The sequence below is a fragment of the Sebastes fasciatus genome, chromosome 1 (assembly GCF_043250625.1).
Source record: "Sebastes fasciatus isolate fSebFas1 chromosome 1, fSebFas1.pri, whole genome shotgun sequence".
In the NCBI taxonomy this organism is placed as follows: domain Eukaryota; kingdom Metazoa; phylum Chordata; class Actinopteri; order Perciformes; family Sebastidae; genus Sebastes; species Sebastes fasciatus.
Genome location: NC_133795.1, coordinates 33,145,135 through 33,171,203, shown reverse-complemented (window position 1 = coordinate 33,171,203; position 26,069 = coordinate 33,145,135). Strand labels below are relative to the sequence as shown.

The window sequence follows — 26,069 nt, the reverse complement described above, 5'->3', positions numbered from 1 at the left end:
GAAAAACTTTTTTTTTTTATTATGTCAATTACAGCAATGTTTTACTTGAGGTCATTCGGAATTTTGTCTTTGTTCATCCTTAAATACATAATCTTGATGCTGAGACATGAAGATTTCTCGTGGAAATATAAATTAGCTTCAAATCAAGTTGTTCAATTTTCTTTCCCGTAACATGCTACAAGCGTTTTAAGCACTGCCCGTGTGTCTCTGTGGTACAACATGGTCAAGACTGGGAACGTGGGGTGAGCACTGGAGAATATAAACTAAAGAATAAGAAGCTTTTCATTGGTACAGACTTACCAAATATATCAACTCACAGAAAACACAGATGACTTTGTCCTTCGGAGAAAAATCAGTTATGTTACTGTGGCGTGGCTCTTTAAAGAAAAACGACACATGAAACTACTTTTCACACGTCACAACGGAAAAAAGAGCAGTGCTGCATTCAACTTATTTGAGGATTTGAGTTATTATCATGCATTTTGGCATATAAAAGTCGCTTCATGTGTCATTTTCACGTGGCAAATTGCTTAACGGAGACCACCAATGTAGAGATTTGTGGACTGTAAAAGTAGTATTTGAGATTAGATTGATTTGCACCAATTTGGCGCAAATTACCAGCGTCTGTAAAGTGCAACAGACCTGAATACATTCCATTATTCACCGTTTAATTAAGCCAATTTTACTGATCCAGCTCGAAATTTTGGCAGTTCGTTTTAAAGTGCCGTAAGAAACACTGGGCTGAGTGAGGGATATTAAAAAAATCTTTTCAAGATGGACATTATTTTAAGGAAACTACGACATATTTCCCATCATTTTTACAGCTGGAATTAACTGCCAACGTCGGATAAACAAAAGAGTATGAGAAGGCAAGTAAAAACATGAGACATACTTGAGATTTATCCAAAGGAATAGCTGTCGGGCCACACATCCAACTAGAACCATACACATACTTAACACACACATATACAGTGTTCCTGAGGACCAATTGGTGCAGTAAACTACTGCCATTTTTCATTTTTGTTTCCCAAACAAAAATATGCCAATAAGATATATTCTACAATATAATGACTACAGAAATTTAAATCAAACATACGTACTTTGCAAATCATGTATAAACTGAAGTAGGTGCCCGTTGGGAGAAGACATGGTAATTGGCTTAATCTAGTTCATACTCTATTCTGCACATGCATTAAGAGACTCTGGAAACATCCAAAAATCTAAACAACCAAATGGGGAAAATACGGAACGAAAGAATAAACAAGTTTCCCTAACCCTAACTGATACGTGATTGCCATTTGCAATATATCAGCTGTCCAACATAACGGAGCCCTAATGTTACTGTTTTGGGTCAAGTAATGACTCGCATTGTTTATATATTAACTCATTGTCATTTACAGTTTTCCTTTTTTTTTTGCAAGGCTGGCTAAAATCGAGGCTCAGTTCAGTTTAGTTCATAAGATGGATGGAAGATAAAGAGAGATCCCTCCTTAAATCCAGCAAAGGCAGTTGAGAGACTTCACTTGTTTTGAGTGAATGAGCCCACCACAGAGGTGGACCACGGAGGTGGACCTCAGTGACGTCAGTGCCTTGATTAGTCCAGAGCGTTGCCTGAGAGGTGAGCACCGTACACCCAGAGGAGCTCAACAGTGTCTGCATGGCTCACTTCGTCAGCACCTCCTGGAACACACAAGACAAAAAAAAAAGTTGACCAACACAGATCTGCAACGATTAGTCGATTAGTTGTCAACTATTGACTTAAATTGCCAACTATTTTGATTATCGATTAAACATTTTGAGTAATTTTTTAAGAAAAAGGTCAGAATTCTCTGATTCCATCTCTATTTTCTGGTTTCTTTACTCCTCTATGACAGTAAACTGAATGTGAGCGTCTGTCTGCTTGTTTTTTTCTGTGTCCCGCACTGTCTGATGAATGAAGCTAAGTGGTGAGTGAGTGGTGGGAAAATGGTCGGCAAACGCTGCTTTGTTTCATGTACGTATCATAACAAGGGCTTGTATATCCGCCGTCCTCGGGTCTTCAGGTTTCCTTTTTTGGATGACAAATACAGACTAACGCGACCTGCTGGTATGGAGACTTATTTCAGAACGTACGTGCTAACTGGCTGTCGGCTGTAGTTTTTGCATTGTGTTCAGGTACAACTTGTCGACCAACACAAAGGCGACGCAACAGGTGGCCTTCTTCGCCGCTAGTTCTCTGATGTCGGGTTGGTGTGTCCCCAGCTTTACAAAATACTGATCGACATTTTTCACCATTTTCTGACATTTTATAGACCAAACAAATAACTGATTAATAAAGACAATCGACAGAATAAATCAGTAATGAAAATAATAGTTAGTTGTAGCCCTGTGACCAACACAAAGCTGCAATGATTAATCGAGACGATCACAAACATAACGCATGAGTAATTTGTTCATGGGGTCAGTGTCCTTTGAAAACCATCTCAAATTTGAACTTTTCCCAAACTTTTTGCTCTGTGGCCATTTTTTTTTTTAGATAACCCAGTGTTTTTTTTTAAGTCCCTAGTTGATATTAAAGAATTGAGATCTTTGATAAAGATATAAACTGAGCTGGACATTTTGTTATTAAAAAATAAAGTTGTCAGCCCTGTTTTGGTGGACAAACTATGTAATGGAGACAATTAAACATTTGCAGCACAGAATTGCCAAATATATGTTTGAGGCAATTTATTGTCACCTATCAGCTGTCATGAACAGTGACACCGATATATCTGCAATAAGCTAAGATTGGCCTGGCCAACTGTCTTGCACTAATAAAGACAGACGAGACAAAACAACAGAGTCAAAGAAACAAACAGTGCGATGTCTCACCTGAGTCTCGTTTGGCTCTTGAATAGGTGGTTCCTCCTTTTTTTCCTCAGCAGGAGGAGCTGCGTTGACCATCTGTAAGCTCCTGGTGACTGGACCACCTACTCGCTCCCTCGTTCGAAGGGAGAACCGCTCCTCTTTTTTCGGCTGTTGTGGTGGTGATGATTTGGCCTCTGCTAATCTCTTGGGTGCTGCCTCTTTGCCCATACGCTGCATTCTCATGGCTGGCCGTGGTTGTGCAGTGTCACTGGGAGTGTCCAGGGCTGACGGGGTGGGAGGTAGAGACTGAGCTTGGCCCTTCTTGGCTCTTTTGCGAGCAGAAACTGGTGCTGGGAACGAGGCAGGCCTCTTTAGTCTGCGCAGCGGAGCAGTGTTTTTTCCTTTGCTGGCCTGGGAGGGTTCAGGGTCTGCTGCACCAGAGCTACGAGCTCTGGTCTTTCCCAGGGGTTTAGGCTCAGGCTCTGTCTGCGCTATTTCACAGTCTGGAGCTTTCTTTTTTGTGGTTTTATCTACCACAGAAGGCACCTCTTTTTTCACCTCTGCTAGACCTTTTTTGCCCCTTTTAACAACAGGCTTCTTGGGACAGCTGACTGCCATATGTTTATTGAGACTTGCAGGATAAGTATACTCCCGGCCGCAGTGGGGGCAAACGTTAGAGGGCAGCTCTTCTTCAACTTTAACGGTAGCCTTCTTTGCAGAAGTAGCAGCCTTATTTTTCTGTGAAATTGCCTTCTGAACCAACTGGTTTCTCTTCTTACTGAGGGCACTCATTTTTGTTTTACCGGTCTCTTGATTAAAGTTAAGTCTCTTTGGCTGACCCATTCTACGGAAAGGACTCTGGCCTGCGATGGCTGCTGAAGGGGACGCGACTCCGTTCGGACTCTTCACTATTTGCTTGAGGGGGATGGGGTTTTTCTTGGGAGTGTAGCGCTTCTTATCACTAGCATTGGCACAGGCCAAAATGTGCTTGTGCAGTTCGGGCATGTTGTCAAAGCTGTTGCCACACTTGGTGCAGCGTATGGCAGTGCTGAAAGTCTGTGGTATGTTGTGGGTGGTGAAGTTAGTAGCCGAAGCCACCGAGCCAGCATGGGAACGGCTGTGATAAGGAAAAGGCGGTGGCTTATAACTGGGGTAGTGTTGGTTAATGCCAAGTCGAACATCCGGGCCTTTAGGCTTCCCTCCCTCTGAGGCCATGATCTTTATTGTAGTGTACAGCTCCTCATTGGGGTCCTCTGCCCCGTCCTCTGTGTGATTACCATTAACATCAGGCTCTTCTTTTGCTATATCACTGTGTGGAGCAGCTTCATCAGTCGTCTCCGGCGCTGGTGTTGACGGACTGCTCTCCTCTTTGGCTCTGGATGGATCCGTGTAATTTTGCGGCCTTAGCTTGCCACTCTCTACAGTGTTGTGTGAGCAAGTCTCGTTTGGATGCAGATCCTTTTGGTGCTGCTGGAGGTTGCAGAGAAACGCAAACTCCTTGGAACAAACGGAGCAAACAAATATCCTGCCCACTCCGTGTAGTGTTGTCCGGTGAGCCAGCAGGGCCGGAGCGTCACCAAACAGCTGCACGCAGAATTCACACTTGAAGGGCCAATCCGCAGCGTGCTCTGCGATATGTCCACTGAGCTCTTTGATTGAGTTGAACGGCTCTTCGCAGACATTACACACAAAAGTTTTGCAGTATGTCGAGTCGACTTCCTCCGCCTCAGAGGTTTTATCACGCGGTTTATCGGGAGCAGCAGGTTGAGGTGAGGAGTCAACACCATCCGGAGGTGCATGATTCATAACTGGCAGCTCGTCTTCCCAGTGCTGAGGCTCTTCTTTTATCTTAATCTGAGGGAAGGATTGTGAAACCAGTGATGGGGAAGGATCATGTGATGCAGGAGGAGGAGATGATGAGGAAGATGAGAATTCTGGCTGGGGTGAGAGAGCAGCAAGAGATTTCTCCTTTACGGTGTCAGGGTTTTGGTTAATTTTGCCATTTAGCAAACTGTTGCAAGTTGCAAGCAGAGAAACATCTTCTTCTGTAGTGGGCAGATCTACTGGTGTCGGCTCAGGAGGGCTTGATGTCGCTGAACAATTAAGGGGATCTTTAAGTGGAGTGTTAGGGGAGTCCAGTGGCTCAGAGATATGGTCCGCTTCCTCGTCTTCGTCTTCTTCACCAGACACATTTTCCTCCGATTCTGACAGGGGATTGCGTTCAACTGATCGTGGAGACATTTTTGGCGAGAGGACAGGAAGGGGTCTCGGTGCAGAGGAGTCTGAAGGCTGAGAAAGAGGAGAGCCGGGCATATGCGGTGGAGAAGGTATGGTAGGTAGTAGAGGGGGAGGCGGTGTTGGGGATGTCCCGCTGGAGTCACCGGGGGAAGAGGGGTTCATGGTGACGGGGGTCAAAGAGGGTGGAGAGGGGTGGGCGGACTCTGTTGCAACGTTTGGAGAGCGAGGATGGAAACAACTTAAGTTGGCTAAGGCCGAGGGGCCCTCATCTCCTGGCAAAGGCAGACCTAAATACTCATTCATCAGCACCTTTTCAAGCATGCTGGTGTTCGGCTTTCTCTTTTTTATCAGTGGCTGTGGTGCTGGAGCTCCCTTTAACTCAGGCTCGACGCTGCTCTTCCGATGGAAGCTTAAATCAAGAGCTGAGTCCCCGACAACCTTGTTCACGCTGTCCCTCCTCCTGCCGAGGGAGTTTGACAGATCCAAGGGCTGCTGATTACAGGAATTTCCACCGCTACCAGATGAGGTTTGGCCATGCATATTATTGTCAGAAAGGTTCAGACTGTCTCCGTCTTCCTTGTCCAGTAGGCTCCCAGGAGGAGACGCACTGCGGCTTTCCAGCTTTGGCACCTTGAGGGCGAATGAGCTCGCCACCTCGGCTCTACAGCTTTCTGTTTTACATGCAGGACTGAGTTGTGGAGATGACGGAGGGGATGATGTTCTTCTTTTAAACCTGCCTGAAGCCCCCGGCAGCGGCGTGACTGACAGCGGCGAGGCCAGTCTATGGCTTTCTGTTATCAGGGCGATGGTTGATTTCTGAATGTCTTGTGTCTGAAGGAGCTGTTTGAGCTTAGGTGAGAGATAAACCGTCTTCTCTCGTTGAAATGCTGACGAATCGGCAGCTTGCTGGAACAGTCCGCCCACTAACAAGTTGGACGAGGAAGATGTAGAGGATGATGAAGACGATGAAGAGGCTGTGAAAGGTGCCGATTCTGTCTCGACTTTAAGGCTGGGAACAAATGGGGGTGTAGATGTTCGTCTTTTTGCTGCTGGCTGGCCAATGTTGGAGACTTGCTTTACAGTACTCATTCTACCCTCCATCTTCAGCGCCTGACTGATCTGATTTGGGCTGATGATGACCGTGTCCAGACCGAACAGAGCTGCAGATCTGGAGTCCACCTCTATCACCTCACAGGTGCTCACCGAACTGGTGGACACAATCTTACCGTCAATGTAAAAGCTCAAATTCTCAGAGATGTTTTTGGATATGTCGACTGCGTAATCATCCCGGTCTACCTCATCTTCTGTGTCCGCACTGGGCACGTAGACGGGTGGAGGGCTGGTACTGGGGGACTCGTCGGGCTGCTGCTGCTGTTTAGGCACTGACGCCTCCTGCAGTAGCATGCCTTTCCTGCGAACTCCCTTTGGTAACAAGTGTCGTTCATGTATTCTGCGTTGGTGTCGGCGCATGTTGGTGTGTGTGCCAAATGCTTTATTACAGTACTTGCAGGGATGGAGCTCCTTTGACTCCCCATTTTCTTCCTGCATAATGGGACGGTCAGCAAAAGGCCCCAACTCCTTCCTCTGAATCTCAGAGTCGGGCAGAGGTCCTCCAGTAAACTGGGACCCTATGGCTATGTAGTGACTGGTTGGGCTGGTGCAGTCAGGACTTGAACCATCAGTCTGCATCACAGGACTGAGTAGCGTGGCGGTCCCTGCCAGAGAGCCAGGCCTTTTCTTTAGCCCGCTCTCGTGCCTTCTCTCATGCCGCCGCCGCCCCACCTGCGAGCCAAAGGATTTGCTGCAGTACCGGCACTTGAACTGTTGTGTTTGCTGGTTAGTGATGGCATGAATGTGTATGTGACGTTCCAGACCCTGCCTGGTGGAGAAGTGGCGCTCACAGTGCTGACAGGGATAGGACTCTCCGTGGGGATCACCCTCAAGGTCACCATCGGGGTCGGGGTCAAGGTCAAGATCAGGATCAGGATCAGCCTCAGGTTCTTGTCCTGCAAGCGAGGAAGACTTCGACTTTCCCTGCGACTCCTTATGGCTTGCTTCACCATGGGTCAGCGATGCGCCCGGCTGCTTATTCAGCATGGAATCAGCCACAGGTAAACGCTGAGCAGTTTGCTGCTGTACTTCACTCGGTTTCACTAGATCATCAGCATCCTCCATCTCTTCCTCCTCATTTCCCCTGTCCATCATCACTGCCGACATATCCTCCGTGTTTCTGTGGTCAGTGCTTCTCATGGGATGGGTTTGCTGGAGTTCCCGTGAGGGCCCCAACGTTGATGGCCTCTCATCCTCCTCCTTCAGACCTGTAAACAATTCATCAGGAGTGTCAAGTTAAGCTTTTATTTTCAAACCATTTCAGGATTAACAGTTAAAATTCTTTACAAAAATAAGTAACAAATAAGTAACTACCTAAGACATGTTCATGAATGAGTAGGTGAAATGTAAATATCGTTTACAATAGGTCAACTTACCTTCTTCCTCATCCCACATCTCCATGACAGGGGGTTTGGTTTCACTCGTCTTCTTGAATCCACCCAAACCAGCCTGTCTGGCTCCCTCCAGCAGCTTTCTTCTGGCTGCAAGTACACACAAAAATACCTGTATCAGGCTTGATCAAAAGCAAACACAGGTTTAAAAGGAAAAGTGTAGAAAACTAATATTAGCATATCCTGACGTTTTTAACCCATGTTAGGTTTTTCCCACAAATATTTCATGAGTTGAATCTTCCTCGACAACGAACCAATACAAATTACATATAATTTTATGAGACCAATTATTGTAACATGTTAAGAATATGGTAAATGTTTATTAGAGCAATATTATTTCTATATAATGACATACATTTCTGGCTAAATAGCAAGCTTTGGTTATTTATTGCAAACAAAATTCTAGTGCTAGGAGGGATGCTAAGTCTTTAAAGGTGCCCTAAAAAGAGATATGAGTAGAAACTAGGAGCATGGTGAATGGCAACTGTAAAATACCACATCGTAGAACTACATTTGGACAATCAGCTTTCTCCATAAAGAGCTGTCAACTCTGGAACACATTACGAACTGAAATCAAATTCCAGATATAAAGTCCTTTACAACAAAGGTTAAGTGCTGGCTAAAAGCAAAACAGAGCTGTATCCATTTTTTGTAAATTGTTCTGTAGATTACCAAGGTGTATTGTGGTATGTGTATTGTGTATTTTATAGTATTTCCATATTTGTAGTGTAAAAGCCCAACTGGGGACAAGAGTTGAAAATTAGCAATAGCTATAAAGTCTCTGTGTAGCACATCAGTTTCATGGCCTGTATTGGAACTGTGTTAAATTGCATCATCCCTGTCAAATAAGAATAAAAGAAAGCAAGAAAAGACTGATTATTAGAGCCATGAAACCTATGTCAATAAGACTTGAAAATCTATTTTACTTTTTCACCTCATGAGCTCAAATTACTAAACCAAAATCATAAAAAGCATAAAACAGCCTCGCATTGCATTCATAGTTATGGGCTCGCAGGCACCAGTAGTTTAAATGCCTAACCCATCTGACTCAGAAGGCTTCCCTGGCACCTCCTCATCATTAAAGTGTGTCAACAAGGTCACCTGACCTGGCTTGGGCTACAAAGCCTAATTCATACCAGAGAAACACATGCTGCAGGTCAGTCATCTGACCAGCATGGTCACAGGCTTTCAGCTAAATCTACAACCGCAACACAACTACACAAACATTTAAGAGCCCTACCCTTCGCTGTCATTTTTTTTTTTTAAATCCAGCAGTCACTGCGCAAGCACACCAACTCTGGCATACATCGGTTAGCAAACATGCATTGTGTTTGATATTCAGATGAAGCTAGCAGGATAGGTCGGCTAACTTCATCAAGGTTGACTCTGCAGTACAGTACAGAGCTGCCAAAAGCTACTACACTGCAGTATAAAGAGATGATGTGCTGAAGGCCATTTCCTGTATGGTTACTAAGACTACAATTAAAAGAAAAAACTCAGGACAAGCTCACAGCCCTTATAGAGAGGGAAAGTCCCTCCCCTTCCTGTGGACCACCATGGGACCTTATTTCGGAAAAAATATGAACGGTAATCAACGGCGAGGGACAAATATGTTGTTGATCCTGTTTGAGTTGCTCCATGAATCACACTTGTTTGTCTATTTAAAAGATAATTTTGCAAGTCAAGAAAGTCTCAGTTTGTTGTAAAAGTGTTGAAGTATAAGACTGTGAAAATACGCAGTTAGAAAGACTACACACCCAAAAGTCGCGCAAGTGACGTCTCTCTCTCTGAAGCCACGATGCCGGTGTGTTTCATACTGGGATGAACTCACACCAGCAGCGGATCTCGATCGTTCTTTCGCTTCCCGGCTGATAAAAAGACCAGGAGTCGCTGGATAAAACACACCTGAGGCCTGTACTACAAAGCGAGTTCAACATAGCCAGGGTATCTTCTTGATATTTTATTATAAAAAACTTTCAGAATAGAATGGATCAATAGATTACACTTCATTACGCGCTAGGACATTAATGTGGCCTTCTTTCAGCTGCGTCCCCGACTGCGGCGCTGTGAAACGGACTTGAGAGCAAGTAATTTTTTTTATATAAAAACAGATTTCAAAGCGGTAAACACCCACAGCATAGAGCCAGCCATCCTTCCTGCATTTGTCAGTTTAAACTGTGTTGCTTTTAGCCTGGATTCGTATTTGCGTAATATCATACGATCTGTGCACTGAGCTCTGATTGGTCAGTAGGTGGAGCTTTTATACGAGTTGATCTCTTATCTGGAACATAACCTGCTCCGGAGCAGGTTAGGTGTTCAGCATAAGTTACCATGGCGATCTACCCCGGTAAGAAGTCGCACTATCGTACGACAGAAAACCCTGAAGGGTTAACCCTGAAGTTACCTCACTAATGGCAAATCCTGCTTCGTGGTACAGGCCTCAGGTAAGATAACGTTTCATTTGTGCGTGGAAGATACCAAAGTTAGCTAGCTAGTGTATGTGACGTATATATTGTGCGAGACGAGAGATGTAGTTCACCGAGCGTTTTCACACAAAACTAAATGATACTACGACAAACTGCGACTTCCTTGATTTGCGAAATTAAGTTTTAAATGGACAAACATCATGTGTGTTTCATGGTGGAATTCAAACGAGATCGAAAAAAATATTTGTCTCTTCATTGACTACCGTTCATATCTTTCCCTAAATAAGGTCCCATGGTGGTCCACCAAAAGGGGAGGGACTTCACCTCTCTCTATATTTTGTTTTCTACCTTATTTCATAAGACACTTCAGGGGTTACAGGGACAGATAGTTTCACTTTGTATATGTTACCTGTTATTTAAGAGTTGATTTAAATTACATCTACATAAAGAGTCAGTCTCTAAATGACATTTGCAAGCATTTAACTGGTACTTTATCTATTGTATTATAGTATTATTGTATTATAGTGGTATTATACTATGATATTTCTGCAGGAATTACAACACACTACACAATGCCCCCTATCCCCCATTTTTTATCTTCCTCATGGTCCCACATTGAATTACCCACACGATCCAAAACATGGAAACACTGTCCAAAGTTCATACTGAAAAAACATATAAATGTGACATAAGCAGCCGTGTTGAGTGAGTCTTATAACTAGTTGATGTGTTGAAATAAATAGGTTGACGACATGACGCGTCTGTGTCGTTATTTCCAGGTTTAGTTTGGATGTATAAAGTCACCAAATGCTGTCTAACCAGGCTATAACACTACACCCACCTATCATACAGTGTCACCGTCTTTCCTCTGTATCGATCCATCGATATGATGAGTTTTTAATAATAATACTACTAGATTTCTGGTGCCTTGACATCCCTACAACAGATAAGCACAATCAAAATATGTATTTTTTTTCTCATGGTCCCACATTGAATTACCCACATGGTTTAGTTTGGATGTTTAAAGTCATCAAACCATACTATAACACTACACCCACCTATTACACACAGTGTCATCGTCTTTCCACTATATCGATATGATCAGTTTTTAACAATAATTTACTCCACAGCGTTGAATTAATTACATCTACATAAAGAGCCAGAGTCTCTAAATGACATGTGCAAACATTTAACTGGTACTTAATCTATTGTATTATAGTATTACTGTATTATAGTATTATTGTATTATAGTGGTATTACACTATGATATTTCTGCAGGAATTACAACACACTACACAATGCCCCCTATCCCCCATGCCAAAGATATGAGATAGATATATGAAACAACATGTATCAAAAACATACAACAGATAATCACAATCTAAATATGTATATTTTTTTATCTTAACAACACTATGTCCAAAGTTCAGACTGAAAACACACATAAATGTGACATCTATAAGCCATGTTGAGTGCGTCTTATAACTACTTGATGATGTGTTGTACGTTTATTAGTTTTATCTATTGTATTATAGGTTTTATAATAATTATAAGGTGGTATTATACTATGATATTTCTGCAGGAATTACAACACACTATCCCCCATGCCAAAGATATAAGATAGATACAAGATGTATCAAAAACACAATCTAAATATGTATATTTTTTTTATCTTCATACATGATCCAAAACATGTAAACACTATGTCCAAAGTTCAGACTGGAAACACATGAATGTGACACACAGCAGCCATGTTGACTGAGTCTTACAACTAGTTGATGATGTGTTGGTGGACGACATGACGCGTCTGTGTCGCTATTTCCAGGTTCAGTTTGGATGTATAAAGTCACCAAACCAGGCTATAACACTACACCCACCTATCCCACAGCGTGTCACCGTCTCTCCTCTGTATCGATCCATCGATATGATCAAGTTTGTACTAGTAATAGTTCACCATCTGCTCCTGTAGTCTCGAGATACATCCGTTAGCCGTTTAGCATCAATGCTAGCATGCAAACACAGAGTCTGACAACTCGATGAACTGGTTCTTCTGGACCCAAAACGACGAGGAGGATCACTTCAAACACTCCCGACAACATCTATACTACACATTACAGCTTGTTATCTAACAGCTAAGCTCCTGAACTCGCCTACAGTGTGTGATAAAGGCAGCTGGCTGGCTTAGCCAACCTGCTAGGCCATCATGTAGGTTAGTAGATGATGTGCTCTCATGCTTCAGAGGCAACTCAAGGAAGGTCACATCCTCGACTCCGTCCGCCGCCAGAGGAGGAACAGAGGAGGAAAAGTTACCCTCACGCTGCTTTAACAGAGACATGTTGTGTTTTATATAAAAGAGGTGGTTTATAGGTCGCTATTTGGAGCTAAATGTGCTCGAGTTTCGGCTGTGGAAGTGGAGAAAAGCCCTCACACACAAACACACATCGTTAGCCTTCCTTTAGCTTTAGCTTTAACTTCGACCCGGAGAACCCGTGCTGGTGAAGTTTGTGTTTCATGTTGTGTGTTAAATTAAAACCAGAGCACACATCTGAGGTTAGAGTCACTAAGTGTAAGGCCTCACCTCGCTTCTTCGCCCTGGGTGAGTGGTTCCTGCTCAGACTGCTGCTGCTGGCTGCTCTTTCTTCCTCCAGTGCAGCTGTTATCTCCGGGTTGTCTTCCACCGTGTACCAGACCAGCAGCTCCTCTCCGGGTCCGATAGGCTGCAACGAGGAGAGATGAGCTGCAGCACCAATCACAGGCCGGCTTGCTGCGAGGCACAGGGGAGACATTTGGGCCACTGTGTGTGCATCTTATCTGGCTGTGTAGTAGGGGGGGTAGGAATTTGACAGTGTTTTTCACCATAGTCTGCAGTATATATAATCTAAAGGTGCACACTGGTGAATTATTGTAATAGGGATGTAGTAAACTGCATTTAAACATTTGTTTTTTTAGATTATTAAAAAAGTGAATATAGTGCAGAAGAGACTGTTAAAATGAGTATAGTGCATAGTGTTGGAATTTGACAGTGTTTTTTTTTACCATAGTCTGCAGTATATATAATTTAATGGTGCACACTGTTGAATGGCGCCTTTATTGTATTATAGGGATGTAGTAAACTGCACTTAACCTTTTTTTTTTTTTTTTTTTTTAGATTTGCATAACTGGCATTTTACATTTTATAACACTTCATTTTACAGGTCCACACATGTCATGGTAAATAGGTGATAATTAGCAGATAGATAGATAGATAGATAGTAACTTTATTGATCCTGAGGGAAATTCAAGTTTCCAGCATCACAGTTCCAAAGTGCAAAACATGTTAGTAGTGCAAAGTACAAAAAAATATACCAGATATAAAAATACAAGTAGATGAAGAAAAACTGTTAAAACTGAATATAGTGCAGGGTGACAGCTGTGATACAGGACTATTAAAGTGAATATAGTGCAGAAGAGACAGTTAAAGGTGAGTATAGTGCATAGTGTTGGAATTTGACAGTGTTTTCAACCATAGTCTGCAGTATATATAATCTAATGGTGCACACTGTTGAATGGCGCCTTTATTGTATTATAGGGATGTAGTAAACTGCACTTAACCTTTTTTTTTTTTAGATTTGCATAACTGGCATTTTACATTTTATAACACTTCATTTTACAGATCCACACATGTCATGGTAAATAGGTGATAATTAGCAGATAGATAGATAGATAGATAGATAGTAACTTTATTGATCCTGAGGGAAATTCAAGTTTCCAGCATCACAGTTTTATAGTGCAAAACATGTTAGTAAAAAAGTTAGTAGTGCAAAGTACAAAAAAATATACCAGATATAAAAATACAAGTAGATGAAGAAAAACTGTTAAAACTGAATATAGTGCAGGGTAACAGCTGTGATACAGGGATATTAAAAAAGTGAATATAGTGCAGAAGAGACTGTTAAAATGAGTATAGTGCATAGTGTTGGAATTTGACAGTGTTTTCAACCATAGTCTGCAGTATGTATAATTTAATGGTGCACACTGTTGAATGGAACCTTTATTGTATAATAGGGATGTAGTAAACTGCTTTTAACCATTTTTTTTAGATTTGCATAAATGGTACATTTTACAGGTCCACACATGTCATGGTAAATAGGTGATAATTAGCAAGGAACCTATTTGAAATTTCTTTAGAATGACTGATAAATTACCCCAATATTTACCTAAAAAATGATCAAAAATGACTGTGTGGCTGGCAGGACTTGGGACTTCACTCTGGACTTTTTTTATTATTATTTTATATCTATTATAAATATGATTTAATAAATTATACTCTGCCATTTTCCAATAAGCAGTAATAAATAACTGGTAATTTATGTAATACTTGTATTATTATTTTATATTTAATTAATGAATACAAAGTTAATTGATATGCTTTATTTCCATGTCTGCTGGTAAATAGATAATAATTAGCAAATAACTTCTTTGAAATTTCTTTAAAAAACTCCCTGAATCATGACATTAGCTACCAGGTTACATTTGTGTAGACAGTAAGTCACACAATGGTGAGACTTGTGCCTGATCAGAAGTGTCTTCTATTAGTTTTATTATAAACATTAGTGCAGTGGTTAGCACTGTCACCTAGGGATGAATAGGGATGTAGTAAACTGCTTTTAACCATTTTTTTTTAGATTTGCATAAATGGTAACACTTCATTTTACAGGTCCACACATTTCATGGTAATTAGGTGATAATTAGCAGATAGATAGATAGATAGTAACTTTATTGATCCCAAGGGAAATTCAAGTTTTCACAGTTCTATAGTGCAAAAACATGTTAGTGAAAAAGTTAGTAGTGCAAAGTACAAAATAAAAAACAAAATATACCAGATATAAAAATACAAGGAGATGAAGAAAAACTGTTAAAACTGAATATAGTGCAGCTGTGATACAGGGATATTAAAAAAAGGTGAGTATAGTGCATAGTGTTGGAATTTGACAGTGTTTTCACAATAGTCTGCAGTATATAATCTAATGGTGCAAACTGTTGAATGGCAACGTTTATTGTATAATAGGGATGTAGTAAACTGCATTTAAACTTTTTTATTTATTTTTTTATTTGCATAAATGGTACATTTTACAGGTCAACAAATTTCATGGTAATTAGGTGATAATTAGCAAGGAACCAATTTGAAATTTCTTTGGAATAACTGCCAAATTTACCCCAATATTTATCTCAAAAATGACTTTATTATAAACATTATTTCATAATTAGGGCTGCATGATGGTGCAGTGGTTTAGCACTGTCGCCTCACAGCAAGAAAGTCACAAGGGATTTCAAACAGATGCATGTATCCTCATTTTTAGACAGTTTTAACCAGTGATGAAGAAGTATTCAGATCACTTACTCAAGTACCAATACAACAATATGAAAATACTTTAAGTTAATGTTAAGTAAAAGTCCTGCATTCAAAATAAAGGGGGGGTGTTATGTTAAATACTTTTAATTTGACTTTTAATTCTCAGGAGCGGATACAAAGTAATTGGCTCCTCTGGACTGTTTGGCATCATCAGTTTTTATTCATTATTTATTAATTTTGTCTGCCCCTGCTTGAGTAGGCCTATTTCTTTCTCCTGCTCTCCATTTCCCTCTCCTTCTCTCACTCACTCAAAGTCCTTTAGGACACAACGCCACAAAGACACCACTCCGCTCTGAAACCCCTTATTTCCAATGGCTTGCGCCACGCCATGACGGCTTTTTGCTGAATCGAGCAAGGCCCAACAACAATGTACGCTCTCTTCTCCCAGGAAGAGAGCGTACATGGGTGTAGCTGTATTGTTCGGGAGGAAACAGTAGGGCTTATACACTTTATACAGTGCCAGAAACAGGTTGAGATGACGAAAACGGAAAAAAAGGTGTGAACTTTTGTCAGAAATCGTGAGACAGGCAGGAGAATTGTGACCCGGGGAGGAAACCGGGAGAGGGCAATGAAAAACGTGAGTCTCCCGGGAAAATCGGGAGGGTTGGCAAGTATGGGGAGGCAACACCACAAAATTGAAGAAGTACAGTGTGTAGAGTTTGGCGGCATCTAGCGGTGTGGTATCCCTCCATTCACTCCTCTCCATTAGCCACGGAGTGCAAAACCATGGTAACGACGTTCACCTCGCTTTATAGTTATGAATATTATATTCCGTTTCTGCTAATAGATCCCCCGGGATGTTACACAGTGTTCCTTTAAGTAGGCTAATATCAGGGCCAGAATCAAAAACCTTGATAAATATTTGTATTTGTTAAAAAGCAGCTAGTGTAACATGTAATTTATGCAGTGACACTCCCTGGCCACTTTATTATTAGGTACACATATAAAATCTAATGCAATCTATTACAAACAATTCTACAATTACAAAAAAAAATGATGTTCGGTTTTGATTGACACTTTAGAGAGGTATTAATTTAACTATATGTTTATTATGGGGGTTGTAGTTTGCAGTGGTGTTGAACTGGACAGCATTATATTGAGAGGTGTTTCCATTCATCCACGTCTTCACTATATTTCAGCCCATGTGCTCCTGGTTGTAGAACCTACAGGCTGTATGAGTGTGTGTTTGACCTACCCTTAAGACTTTGTAGTAAATGGCTCTGTTGATCTCCAGGGGGAACAGATTCTGCTCGTCACCGGAGCCGGCCCAGTTCACGTATCGCAGCCAGTTCCCCTTCATGGGGTCTGTGGCGTCGACACACATCCAGCCCCGCGCTGGGAAATACACCTACAGGACACATGTACAACAAAGATCATGTTATAATATATACAGTAGCTCTAGAAGACCTGGACATGAGCACTGAATGGGGTCACCTTTATCCAAGTGGGAGCTAAAACATAATCAGCAGCATTTGTCATAGCAAAGTAAGAACAGAGGGGTTTAAAATGTTCTCCAAAACAGCAGTTGTGCCTTGAAATGTTTGAGTTAATGTATCATACAACTCTTACAGGTGGCAAAAGATTATGTAGGTTACCTACATAATCCTCTGAAACTGTAGGTGCTGCACTTGATACAGAATGTAGTTGGGCTCGTTTTAGCTATTCAGTGACGCTGGAGAGTATTTTAGGGAACGAAGCCAAGAGAGCAGCCTGTAGCTTACCTCCCACATGTACACATTACTGGACACCTGCGACCTTTTCTTCTTCTCTCCAACAAACGGGCCGAACCTCTTGCCTTTAGGGATGACCTGAGTGGTCCAGACACCTGAAATAAGAACAAGGAAAAACATCTTATACCTGTTACATTTGAGACTTATACATTTCTAAACACTAAAAGTCAGAAGGAAGTGGATTTTCAGGATTGGCATGATGAGGTTTACAGTAATTAAGTTATTTAAAACTGATTTTGTTTTTCAAAAATATTTTTTTTGCATTCATTTTGTCAAGAAACAAACTAAATATATATTAATAGGTCCAAACACTGTTACATTTGAAAATATTCTAAAATGACCAAATGTTATATGACCTCGCTAAGTTTGTTAAAATAATAACGATGTATGAATATAATGCATAGTGTGAGTTAGGGCTGTCACAATATCAGATTTTCACTACACAATTATCGTGGCCAAAAGAATTCATGATAGTGATATTATCGCGATATCTAAACAAAAATGCTATCAGTAAAATTGTAGATTAAAAGTTGTACATCAGTGAAATGCAAATCAACATGTTAAATGATGTTTGTTTGAGTTGCAGAAACAGAACGGACACACTGTTGTACTCACCAACGCGGCTTTGATTTATAGCAGAAGGTCCGAGACTCAAACCGTCAGGCAAACCCGTCCACACATGAGCTGGAACTTCATCCAGAGTTTCCACCGTCCCTCCAGTGATAGCCATCATCTACGACACAAGAAAAAAAGCATCAACGCCCTGCAAAATATCAAATACAATTTTGTACGACATCTGTAGATAATATCCTAATTTTACAGATTGCTAGAAGTAGATATTTTTACCTGTTCAGGTGTGTTTCCACAAGACAGTGGAAACCAAGTCTTAATGGAGCGTTATCACATGGACTGCAAATATAGAGTAGAGGAAGTGGTTAAAAACACACTTGAATGGATGCTCTCAAATTTAATTAATTACAAAGATTCATCAGTGAGGGCAACACACCAACTGTCCGGCCGATCTCATTTCCAGGGCGTCAAATACCGACGCTCAAGGGTGCCTTGTGCGACGACCGTGACGAAGCGTTGGATAATGAATGGCACCAGGCGTTCCATTAACTACATTGTAAACACATCCATGTCAATATCAAACGCTCAGGGAAAGTGCTCCGGGAGTGTGGTGATGTAGTTTAAAGAGCGAGAGACACACAGGGCGGGCGGGAGTGGAGGTTGATGGGTCCAACAAACACAAGTCTTTCATCCAGGAGACTGCTGTTCATGTCCCGTGCATTACGTTACAATCAGCTGTTTGTTTGTGTCCCGTTTAAAAAGTTCAGTGTCATTTTCACTATAAAAACGTCGTAGTTTTAAGCCCAACCATGTTGCTTTTTCCTAAACCTAACTAAGTGGTTTTATTGCCTGAACCTAAGCAAGTGTTTTTGTTTACTTCATAATATTAAGCACGTGTTTACTGCGACCGAAAAGTGACACCGAGGGGTCTGACAAAGCGTCAGTATGTGACGAGAACGCGTTGAACTGTCAAATACAACTTTCTATAAAGTGTTGGGGTTTTCTCCATAACACTGAAACACTTGTACCAGATAAAAACAACATTTACTAGTACTGATTTTATAGTGGTCCTGACCTACCAACATTCATGGCAAGAGAGTGCTGTGCATATGGACTTCATGAAAGTTGTGACATGCAATTTGAACTCACAGGTAGACAGACAGCAGACTGAAGATATTTCCTCTCCGTTTAGCCGAAGCCCCTTTCAGAAATGCAACGGATAAGAAGCAGTCTACGAATTAATGTAGGCTGCAACTAATAAGTACTTTTACGATAAAAGTTTGACCTATAATGTCAGAAGATCTAGGATGTGATGTCTTCAAATTTCTTGTTGTCAGAAAACCCCAAAGATAAGCCCTGACATGAGCACAGGATCAGGATCAAAGCGCTAAAGATCCTAAAATCTTCACTAAGATAACAGATAGTGATAATAACAGACGGCCATGCAGATCTTTTAGATTTCTGCCTAAATTCATGTTGTGTAATTTACTTTAGAAATGAAATTCTGGATGAAATGTCTTCCTCATGAATGCCAGAAGATCTCTACAGCACACAAAAAGTCATTTATTCAAGTTTTTTAAATGTATGTGACAGATGAGATATTCACTGGCCTTAAAGAGAAAATCTTGACATTTGGGAAGCTGAAGCCGCTGAATGTTGGCTCAGACGACTAATCGAGTATCAGAAACTCAACTAACAACTTTCTTGCATTAATGGAAACACAGATTTTTCTAATGTTTCCATCACAGTCACTTGCTTTAGAAATTAGCTTTTTGTCCCAACTGGCAGGAAAGCTAATTGTTCAGGAGCACTATAAGCATGTGTTGGCCCATGTTTTTTTGGGGCTGGACTCACACATCACACATGAATTCATTCATAAAAACAATATTACACATTACACACTCTTACTTTTCTTCCGAATGAAGTTATATTGTCTTTAAGGCAAATAAGGCTGACAAAGCTCAAACAATAAACTGTATCGTCTTAGATTTGTCAGATAAAACAATAGCATCCTCTTTAAATAAATACCTGGGACCTGGGAATGAGAAGCGAGTGTTGAGGTTTTCTGCATAACACTGAAACACTTGTACCAGATAACAACTAAATTTACTAGTACTTATTTTTATAGTGGTCCTGACCTACCAACATTCATGGCAAGAGAGCACTGTGCATAGGGACTTCATGAAAGTTGTGACATGCAATTTGAACTCACAGGTAGACAGACAGCACATTGTAGATATTTTATATTGTCTTTAAGGCAAATAAGGCTGACAAAGCTCAAACAATAAACCTCATTGTCCGAGATTTGTCAGCTAAAACAATAACATCCTCTTTAAATAAAGGATAAAATGCATGAACTTGTTATAGGTCAGTTCATTTAGGTTCATTTCTCACACTGGACTCACATGTTTTAAATCCCACGGAGCTTAAAGTTCAAGCAACAAATGGAGATATTTCAACAACGTGGGTGTGCATTTTTTTTTGCATTCATTTTGTCAAGAAATAAACTAATTATATATTATTAGGTCCAAACACTTACATTTGAAAATATTCTAAAATGACCAATTTGACCAGATTTGTCAGCTAAAACAATAATATCCTCTTTAAATAAAAAATAAAAATGCATGAACTTTTTAACAGGTCAGTTCATTTAAAAGGTTCATTTCTCACACTAGACTCACATTTTAAATCCCTCCGAACTAAAATTCAAGCAACAAATGGAGAGATATTTCAACAACGTGGGTGTGCGTAAATGCGGATTTAAAGCGTTACGCCTCCGTTCATTGAAAAAAAGTTGTCAAAAACAAAAAAAGAAAGAAAGAAATGACCTGGGGATGTGCAGCGAGCATCGTCTGGAGGGTTTATTGTTAGTTCTCCTGTCTGGTATGAACACACCGTCCACTGCCCTGGTTCCTCCCGATGCTGGCCGCACTATAAGCTGCTTTTCTCCCTCATTGTCTCCTGTCGGAGGGTGTTTTTTGGGGTTTAGGCTGCACTTACCTGCTTTATGTGACCGGGGATGTGTGATTTTTATGCTCTACCTGCTTTCAATCTGCTGAAAATGGCGGATGGAGGCTTGAATCAGAGCCTCCTCCTCAGTGAGTCGGCTGCTGGTTGTGGTGGAGTTGTGGAGAGAGAGGCAGTCTGAACATGAACACCGAGGATGGGCTGATATAATGTTCAGCTAAAGGAGGGTTTTCTCTGTAGAGGCTGTAGAGGCTCTCCCTGGTGTCCTCCTCTCTGTGCTGCAGGCAGCCAGTGTCTCCTGTCCTCCTGTCCTCCAGTCCTCCTGTCCTCCTGTCCACAATGCAGCCTCACATGAAACCATGCCAATTAAGTACCTTGCTTAGATTCATCTGTGAGCATAATGGGCCTGTAGGCTGCTGCCATCTGTGCAGACATGAATAGCTGACAACAACTCAATAAAAGCAGGCAAATGTAGGCTGAAAGGAGTTTTACTTATTTTTTTATAGGCTATTAAAGGTTGGCTGTGTTTTTATTTATTGGTGAATTGTTTTATTTATTTACCCCCCTCATGTTATTTTTCTTAATCTAAAACACCTGCCAGCAGATAACTAAAAGTGAGTTTAAAAAAAATGAGTGGATTGTCTGAAAAATGCTGCCTAAACACTGTTCTGGTATGATGAAATTCAATTAATTAGTATCTTACGAAGTATTTCTTTCCAGGCAGGGACAATTAAAACTATATGGATGCACCGATACAGATACCAGATCGGATATTGGGCCGATACTGACTCAAATAGCTGTATCAGATATCGGTGACAATGTGGCCGATCTATTCAATTCAATCCTATGTTTTTATTCTGTATACAGTGCATACTGGAATTTTAATTCCTGTTTAAGTTTTTACCAATTTGTGGGCTGCACTAAAAATGTTTACACCTGAATTGTAATTCCTGTTAATTTTGAAGATATTTTTGCCAAGTTGCTGGTGTACGATTTATTATTTTAACAATAAATAACAATTTCAGTAAATTTAAATCTATGTATTTATTTGTTACATTTTGTTTTAAAAAGTTAAGAAAGCAATGTTTAAGTCAGGCCTGATGTTGCATTACACATAAAAGAATGATCCCAGTCACTTCCACGGTTATTTAACTGTTTATTTAACTAGTTATTTAGCTTTGGATCGGTACCCTGTATCGGCCGATACTCAAAGCCCAGGTAAACTATCGGTATCGGGACTGAAAAACTTGGATCGGTGAATCCCTAATTAAAACACATCAAGCAGTTGGTACAGTTTGTTGATGGAAGTGTACTGGTGTCCAGTTTATGAATTCAGTACCTGACTGAGGTTGTCAGTTCACGCAATGATTGAAAAAGGGTCCCACAAGGAAAAAGGTTGGGAACCGCTGGCCGACAATGTGCAGGTGTTGATACCAAATTAATGAAACCTTTATTGCTTCTGGATGAATTTGCTTTGCACAAAGAGCATAAAATAATATAGGGAGAACATCAACAACCATATATGACATTACACAATATAGCATAAAGCATGAGCACCATAAAACATCATAAAAAAGCATCTTTTGGGAAATCAATGACGGACATTATAGGTGCAGAGTGCAGAGCATGTGATCAAGGTTTGGTAAGCAGCTGAATGCTGTGTGGGACAAAGGATGTGATTCCTCTTTTAGTCCACATCCTGGGCCTATTATACCTGCGTCCTGAAGATAACAGTACATATCCAGGCCTTAGAGGGGGCCTTGGATCTGCTATGATCTTCATGGTGAACTGGTCCGTCACGTACTGCACATTGGTTGCCCTGTTATCTTGCCACGCAGTTTAACACACTGTTCTTGTTTTGTACACACAATGCTGAATACAAAAGGTCAATGATATACTCTGAAGAGCTCTCGTGCGTGTCAGCCGCAGAGCAGCGCCACCCTGCTTAATCTACCTGAAAGAGCTTCAGTAGCATTCACTTCCTGTTTGTATAATGTGTTACTTCAGTTCCCACATTTGTAGTCAGAGGGCATGCTAGGTAATCATGGCTGTTATCACTATCTACAGGTAACGTCTGTGGCCACTAGAGGCTGCTGTGCTACCATAAACAGGTTGTGTCTTCCTCAGATTAGAGTCTGTGCCTGGAGGTGTGTGAGCGAGTTAGAACAGGACTGACGCACAAATAATGTTTCTGTCAGAGCAACGGCTGAAAAGAAAGCATTGTTTGAGTCGTAACAATGTGAGCGGATGTGTGGTTTGCTTCATGATTGTTAATCTTTCTGTGGCAAAACTTAAAACCTTGCTTGCACGGTAACCAGGACCAATCATGCAACAACGTGTCTCTGTTTCTTACATAAACCTTACATGAATAAAATGCAATACAATTCCTCCTGTTAAAGCTGCAGTAGGCGACTTTGGAGCAAATCAATTATGATTAAAAAAAGTTATTTTTATAAAATGGTCGCTGTATCCTGACAGTAGTGCATGAGACAGGTAAGCTGAAAAAAAACATGTGCCTCTGTGTCCTCCGAAGTCCTCCGGTGTCCCTCGGTGCTCCTGATGGCATCTGCAAGATTTCGCAGACCGGAGGAAAACAAGCAGTAAGAGCTGATCTGAGGTCTGCTGTCCATCTGCTGTCTATTAGAGCCGTCTGTCAATCACTCGCAAACTCCGACCAAACGGTCAAACTAGGCAGCGCTGATCAAATATGAATCAATATTCTGTTGCGTTAATGCCTATTTCTCTCCTCAAATGTTTTCAGAATCATCTTGTAGTGTACTGTTTAGCTGTAAAATGAGAAAGTTTGTGACCCGGTAGCCATGTTGAGATCAGGTCGAGATGGCCCGAAGGAACGCCAAGTACCGGTCACATGACCGGAGCACAGCCAATAGGAACGCTCTCTCTCTGAAATGACCTGTGATTGGTCAAAGTCTCCCGAGGAGCAGAAGTCTAGTTTTCTCTCAGAACACTTGAATTACAATATGCTGAAAGGTTGAATTTTTGCCCAATGATGCCAAAAATATACTGCCTACTGCCACTTTAATGATTCAGAAAGGTTAGGTCGAAAGAGTCACAACTTCTAAAAGCGTGACCTCATTAGGCCACATTAGGACGCAGTTCGTACCCTGCAAGCCTGGCAATCACCACACCGGAGGGTATATACTCCTTCCAAAATATCCCAGTAATTATCAGACACAATCACATTGCGGACCTGTCACGTACCTCTTAGAAGCATCGGCTTCTTTAGTGTCTGTAACCTCAGTGCTGAAAGCATCTCTCAACTAAATGTGCTGATAGATGACCCCCTTTTCACAAGTTTCCCCCTTACCGCTCAAGCAACACCACATTCCTCCTCCCCTGCTTCACCCTGATGACCTTCCCATGTCCATGAGGCTCACAGCTGCCCCGGGCCCTCCTACTTTAATGACAGCTGTAACTCCTCTTCTCCCATATGAGGATGTCCATCAACTACTAGTGTTCTTTAACACATCATGACTGGTTCAAAACAGTCAGGTACCCATATGATCTAATCATTCCTCCTGTTCATACTGGTGGTTAGAAGATCCATTCTTAATGGTAGGGGACAACAGCCCTCATTTTGTGCAAAACTATATTCAAAAGTTTATCTGAAACTAAGTCAATTTTATTTATATAGCCCAAAATCACAAATCACAAATTTGCCTCAGGGGGCTTTACAATTTGTACAGGATACGACACCCTCTGTCCTTTACAGTGCGACCCTCTCATCGGAGAAGGAAAAACAACCCCAAAATAAAAAACCTTTTAACAGGGAGAAAAAAGGAAAAAATGGAAGAAAGCTCAGGAAGAGCAACAGAGGAGGGATTCCCCTTCCAGGATGGACAGATGTGCAATAGATGTCGTGTGTACAGAGTAGCAACATAATGAAAATACAACATAGACAATCCATATGACAAAAAATAATACATATGTGATCATATGTGAGAAGGTGGATCCAGGAGGATGTCAAGCAGCTTTCTGGGCGTCGCCAAGTAGATAGAGCCAGAGCAACACGACCTCCTCTCCACGCCAAACAGATAGAGCCAGAGCAACACAACCTCCTCTCCACATCAAACAGATAGAGCAAGAGCAACACGACCTCCTCTCCACGCCAAACAGATAGAGCCAGAGCAACACGACCTCCTCTCCACGCCAAACAGATAGAGCCAGAGCAACACGACCTCCTCTCCACGCCAAACAGATAGAGCCAGAGCAACACGACCTCCTCTCCACGCCAAACAGATAGAGCCAGAGCAACACGACCTCCTCTCCACGCCAAACAGATAGAGCCAGAGCAACACAACTTCCTCTCCACCTCAAATAGATAGAGCCAGAGCAACACGACTTCCTCTCCACCTCAAATAGATAGAGCCAGAGCAACACAACCTCCTCTCCACCTCCCTCTATTTACTATTCCTCTTCTGCAGACCAGCAGTTTCACTTTCAGACACTCCCTTCTAGTTGCAGATACATATATCCAAAGATCAGAACCAACTGAATTAAAAAAACATTCATTCCCATGGCAATAGCCTAACTTAACAAGCAATTACCCATTTTAACAAGCTGTGGTAGGGTGATGTGCAACATAGGGTCAGGAGGTTAACTCACAGACTGGGGGGCGTGCAATGCATAAGGATGTGCAAAATATGTCTTATCTATTGATAGACCGTGATCATGGACTTTTGTTGTTGCCTCTGTTGTTCTTCTAAGCAACGAAACACTGTCCAATAAAACACAAAGAGGGAGTTTTATTCCCTTAAAAGACTGTAACTTTGGGGAAGATATCCATTTGATCTGTCTAATTCAGATTGCTCAAGCTTCATATTAGCTTCAGGTAAACTTTGGAATATAGTTTTGCACAAAACAATGGCTGTGGATTTCACATTGAAAGCACATCCCTCTGTGTTTCCTTGCTGGTCTGCAGTAGAGGGATATAAAAAGGCTGTAACTTTGGAAGATATCCACTTGATTTGACTAACTCTGATGGTAGAGGCCTCGTATCAGCTTCAGATAAACCTTTAATACATTTTTAATATATACAAATAAATATTGAAAAAGTCCTCATTTATTCAGCACCACTGAGAGATATAATCATTACAAAAAGAACTGACTGAATTAATGTGGATACACTTGATTTCTTATGTATGTATCAGTTTATGGACATGATGAAAAAGAGACCATGAGCATCACAGGCACATCAAATTTCACATAAATATTAAAAACTACTACATAAATTAGGTTTTTGGGTGCTACAGAATCAAAGAGATGATCTGGCATTCACGACAAAGGCCTTTAATCTAGATTTTAACAGAGAATGACGCATGTAGGCAAACATCTAAGAGGCAGTCAGCCTTTCTAAAATATATAGGGCTATTCTTGGTTATATACAAAATGTCAATAT

The 26,069-nt window shown here is 41.3% G+C and overlaps 1 protein-coding gene across 1 annotated transcript; it reads right to left on the bottom strand.

The window, feature by feature from the left end:
• prdm2b (PR domain containing 2, with ZNF domain b) lies at nt 1-20,956 on the bottom strand. Its single transcript, XM_074644187.1, has 9 exons — nt 20,725-20,956; nt 17,960-18,022; nt 17,729-17,846; nt 17,105-17,208; nt 16,579-16,731; nt 12,570-12,708; nt 7,551-7,655; nt 2,851-7,382; nt 1-1,680 (listed from the first exon to the last, which is right to left on the bottom strand). The coding sequence occupies exons 3-9, from the start codon at nt 17,844-17,846 to the stop codon at nt 1,663-1,665; spliced, it is 5,169 nt and encodes a 1,722-aa protein (XP_074500288.1). The 5' UTR covers nt 17,960-18,022; nt 20,725-20,956; the 3' UTR covers nt 1-1,662.
• Between the last annotated feature and the right edge of the window lie 5,113 nt (nt 20,957-26,069).

Coding starts and splice junctions, on each gene's coding strand:
- prdm2b (XM_074644187.1), bottom strand. CDS start 17,846: ATGATGGCTATCACTGGAGGGACGGTGGAAACTCTGGATGAAGTTCCA. Junction 17,209..17,728: donor TATAAATCAAAGCCGCGTTG/GTGAGTACAACA, acceptor TTCTTATTTCAG/GTGTCTGGACCACTCAGGTC. Junction 7,656..12,569: donor ACCCAGGGCGAAGAAGCGAG/GTGAGGCCTTAC, acceptor GTGTACTTGCAG/CCAGAAGAAAGCTGCTGGAG.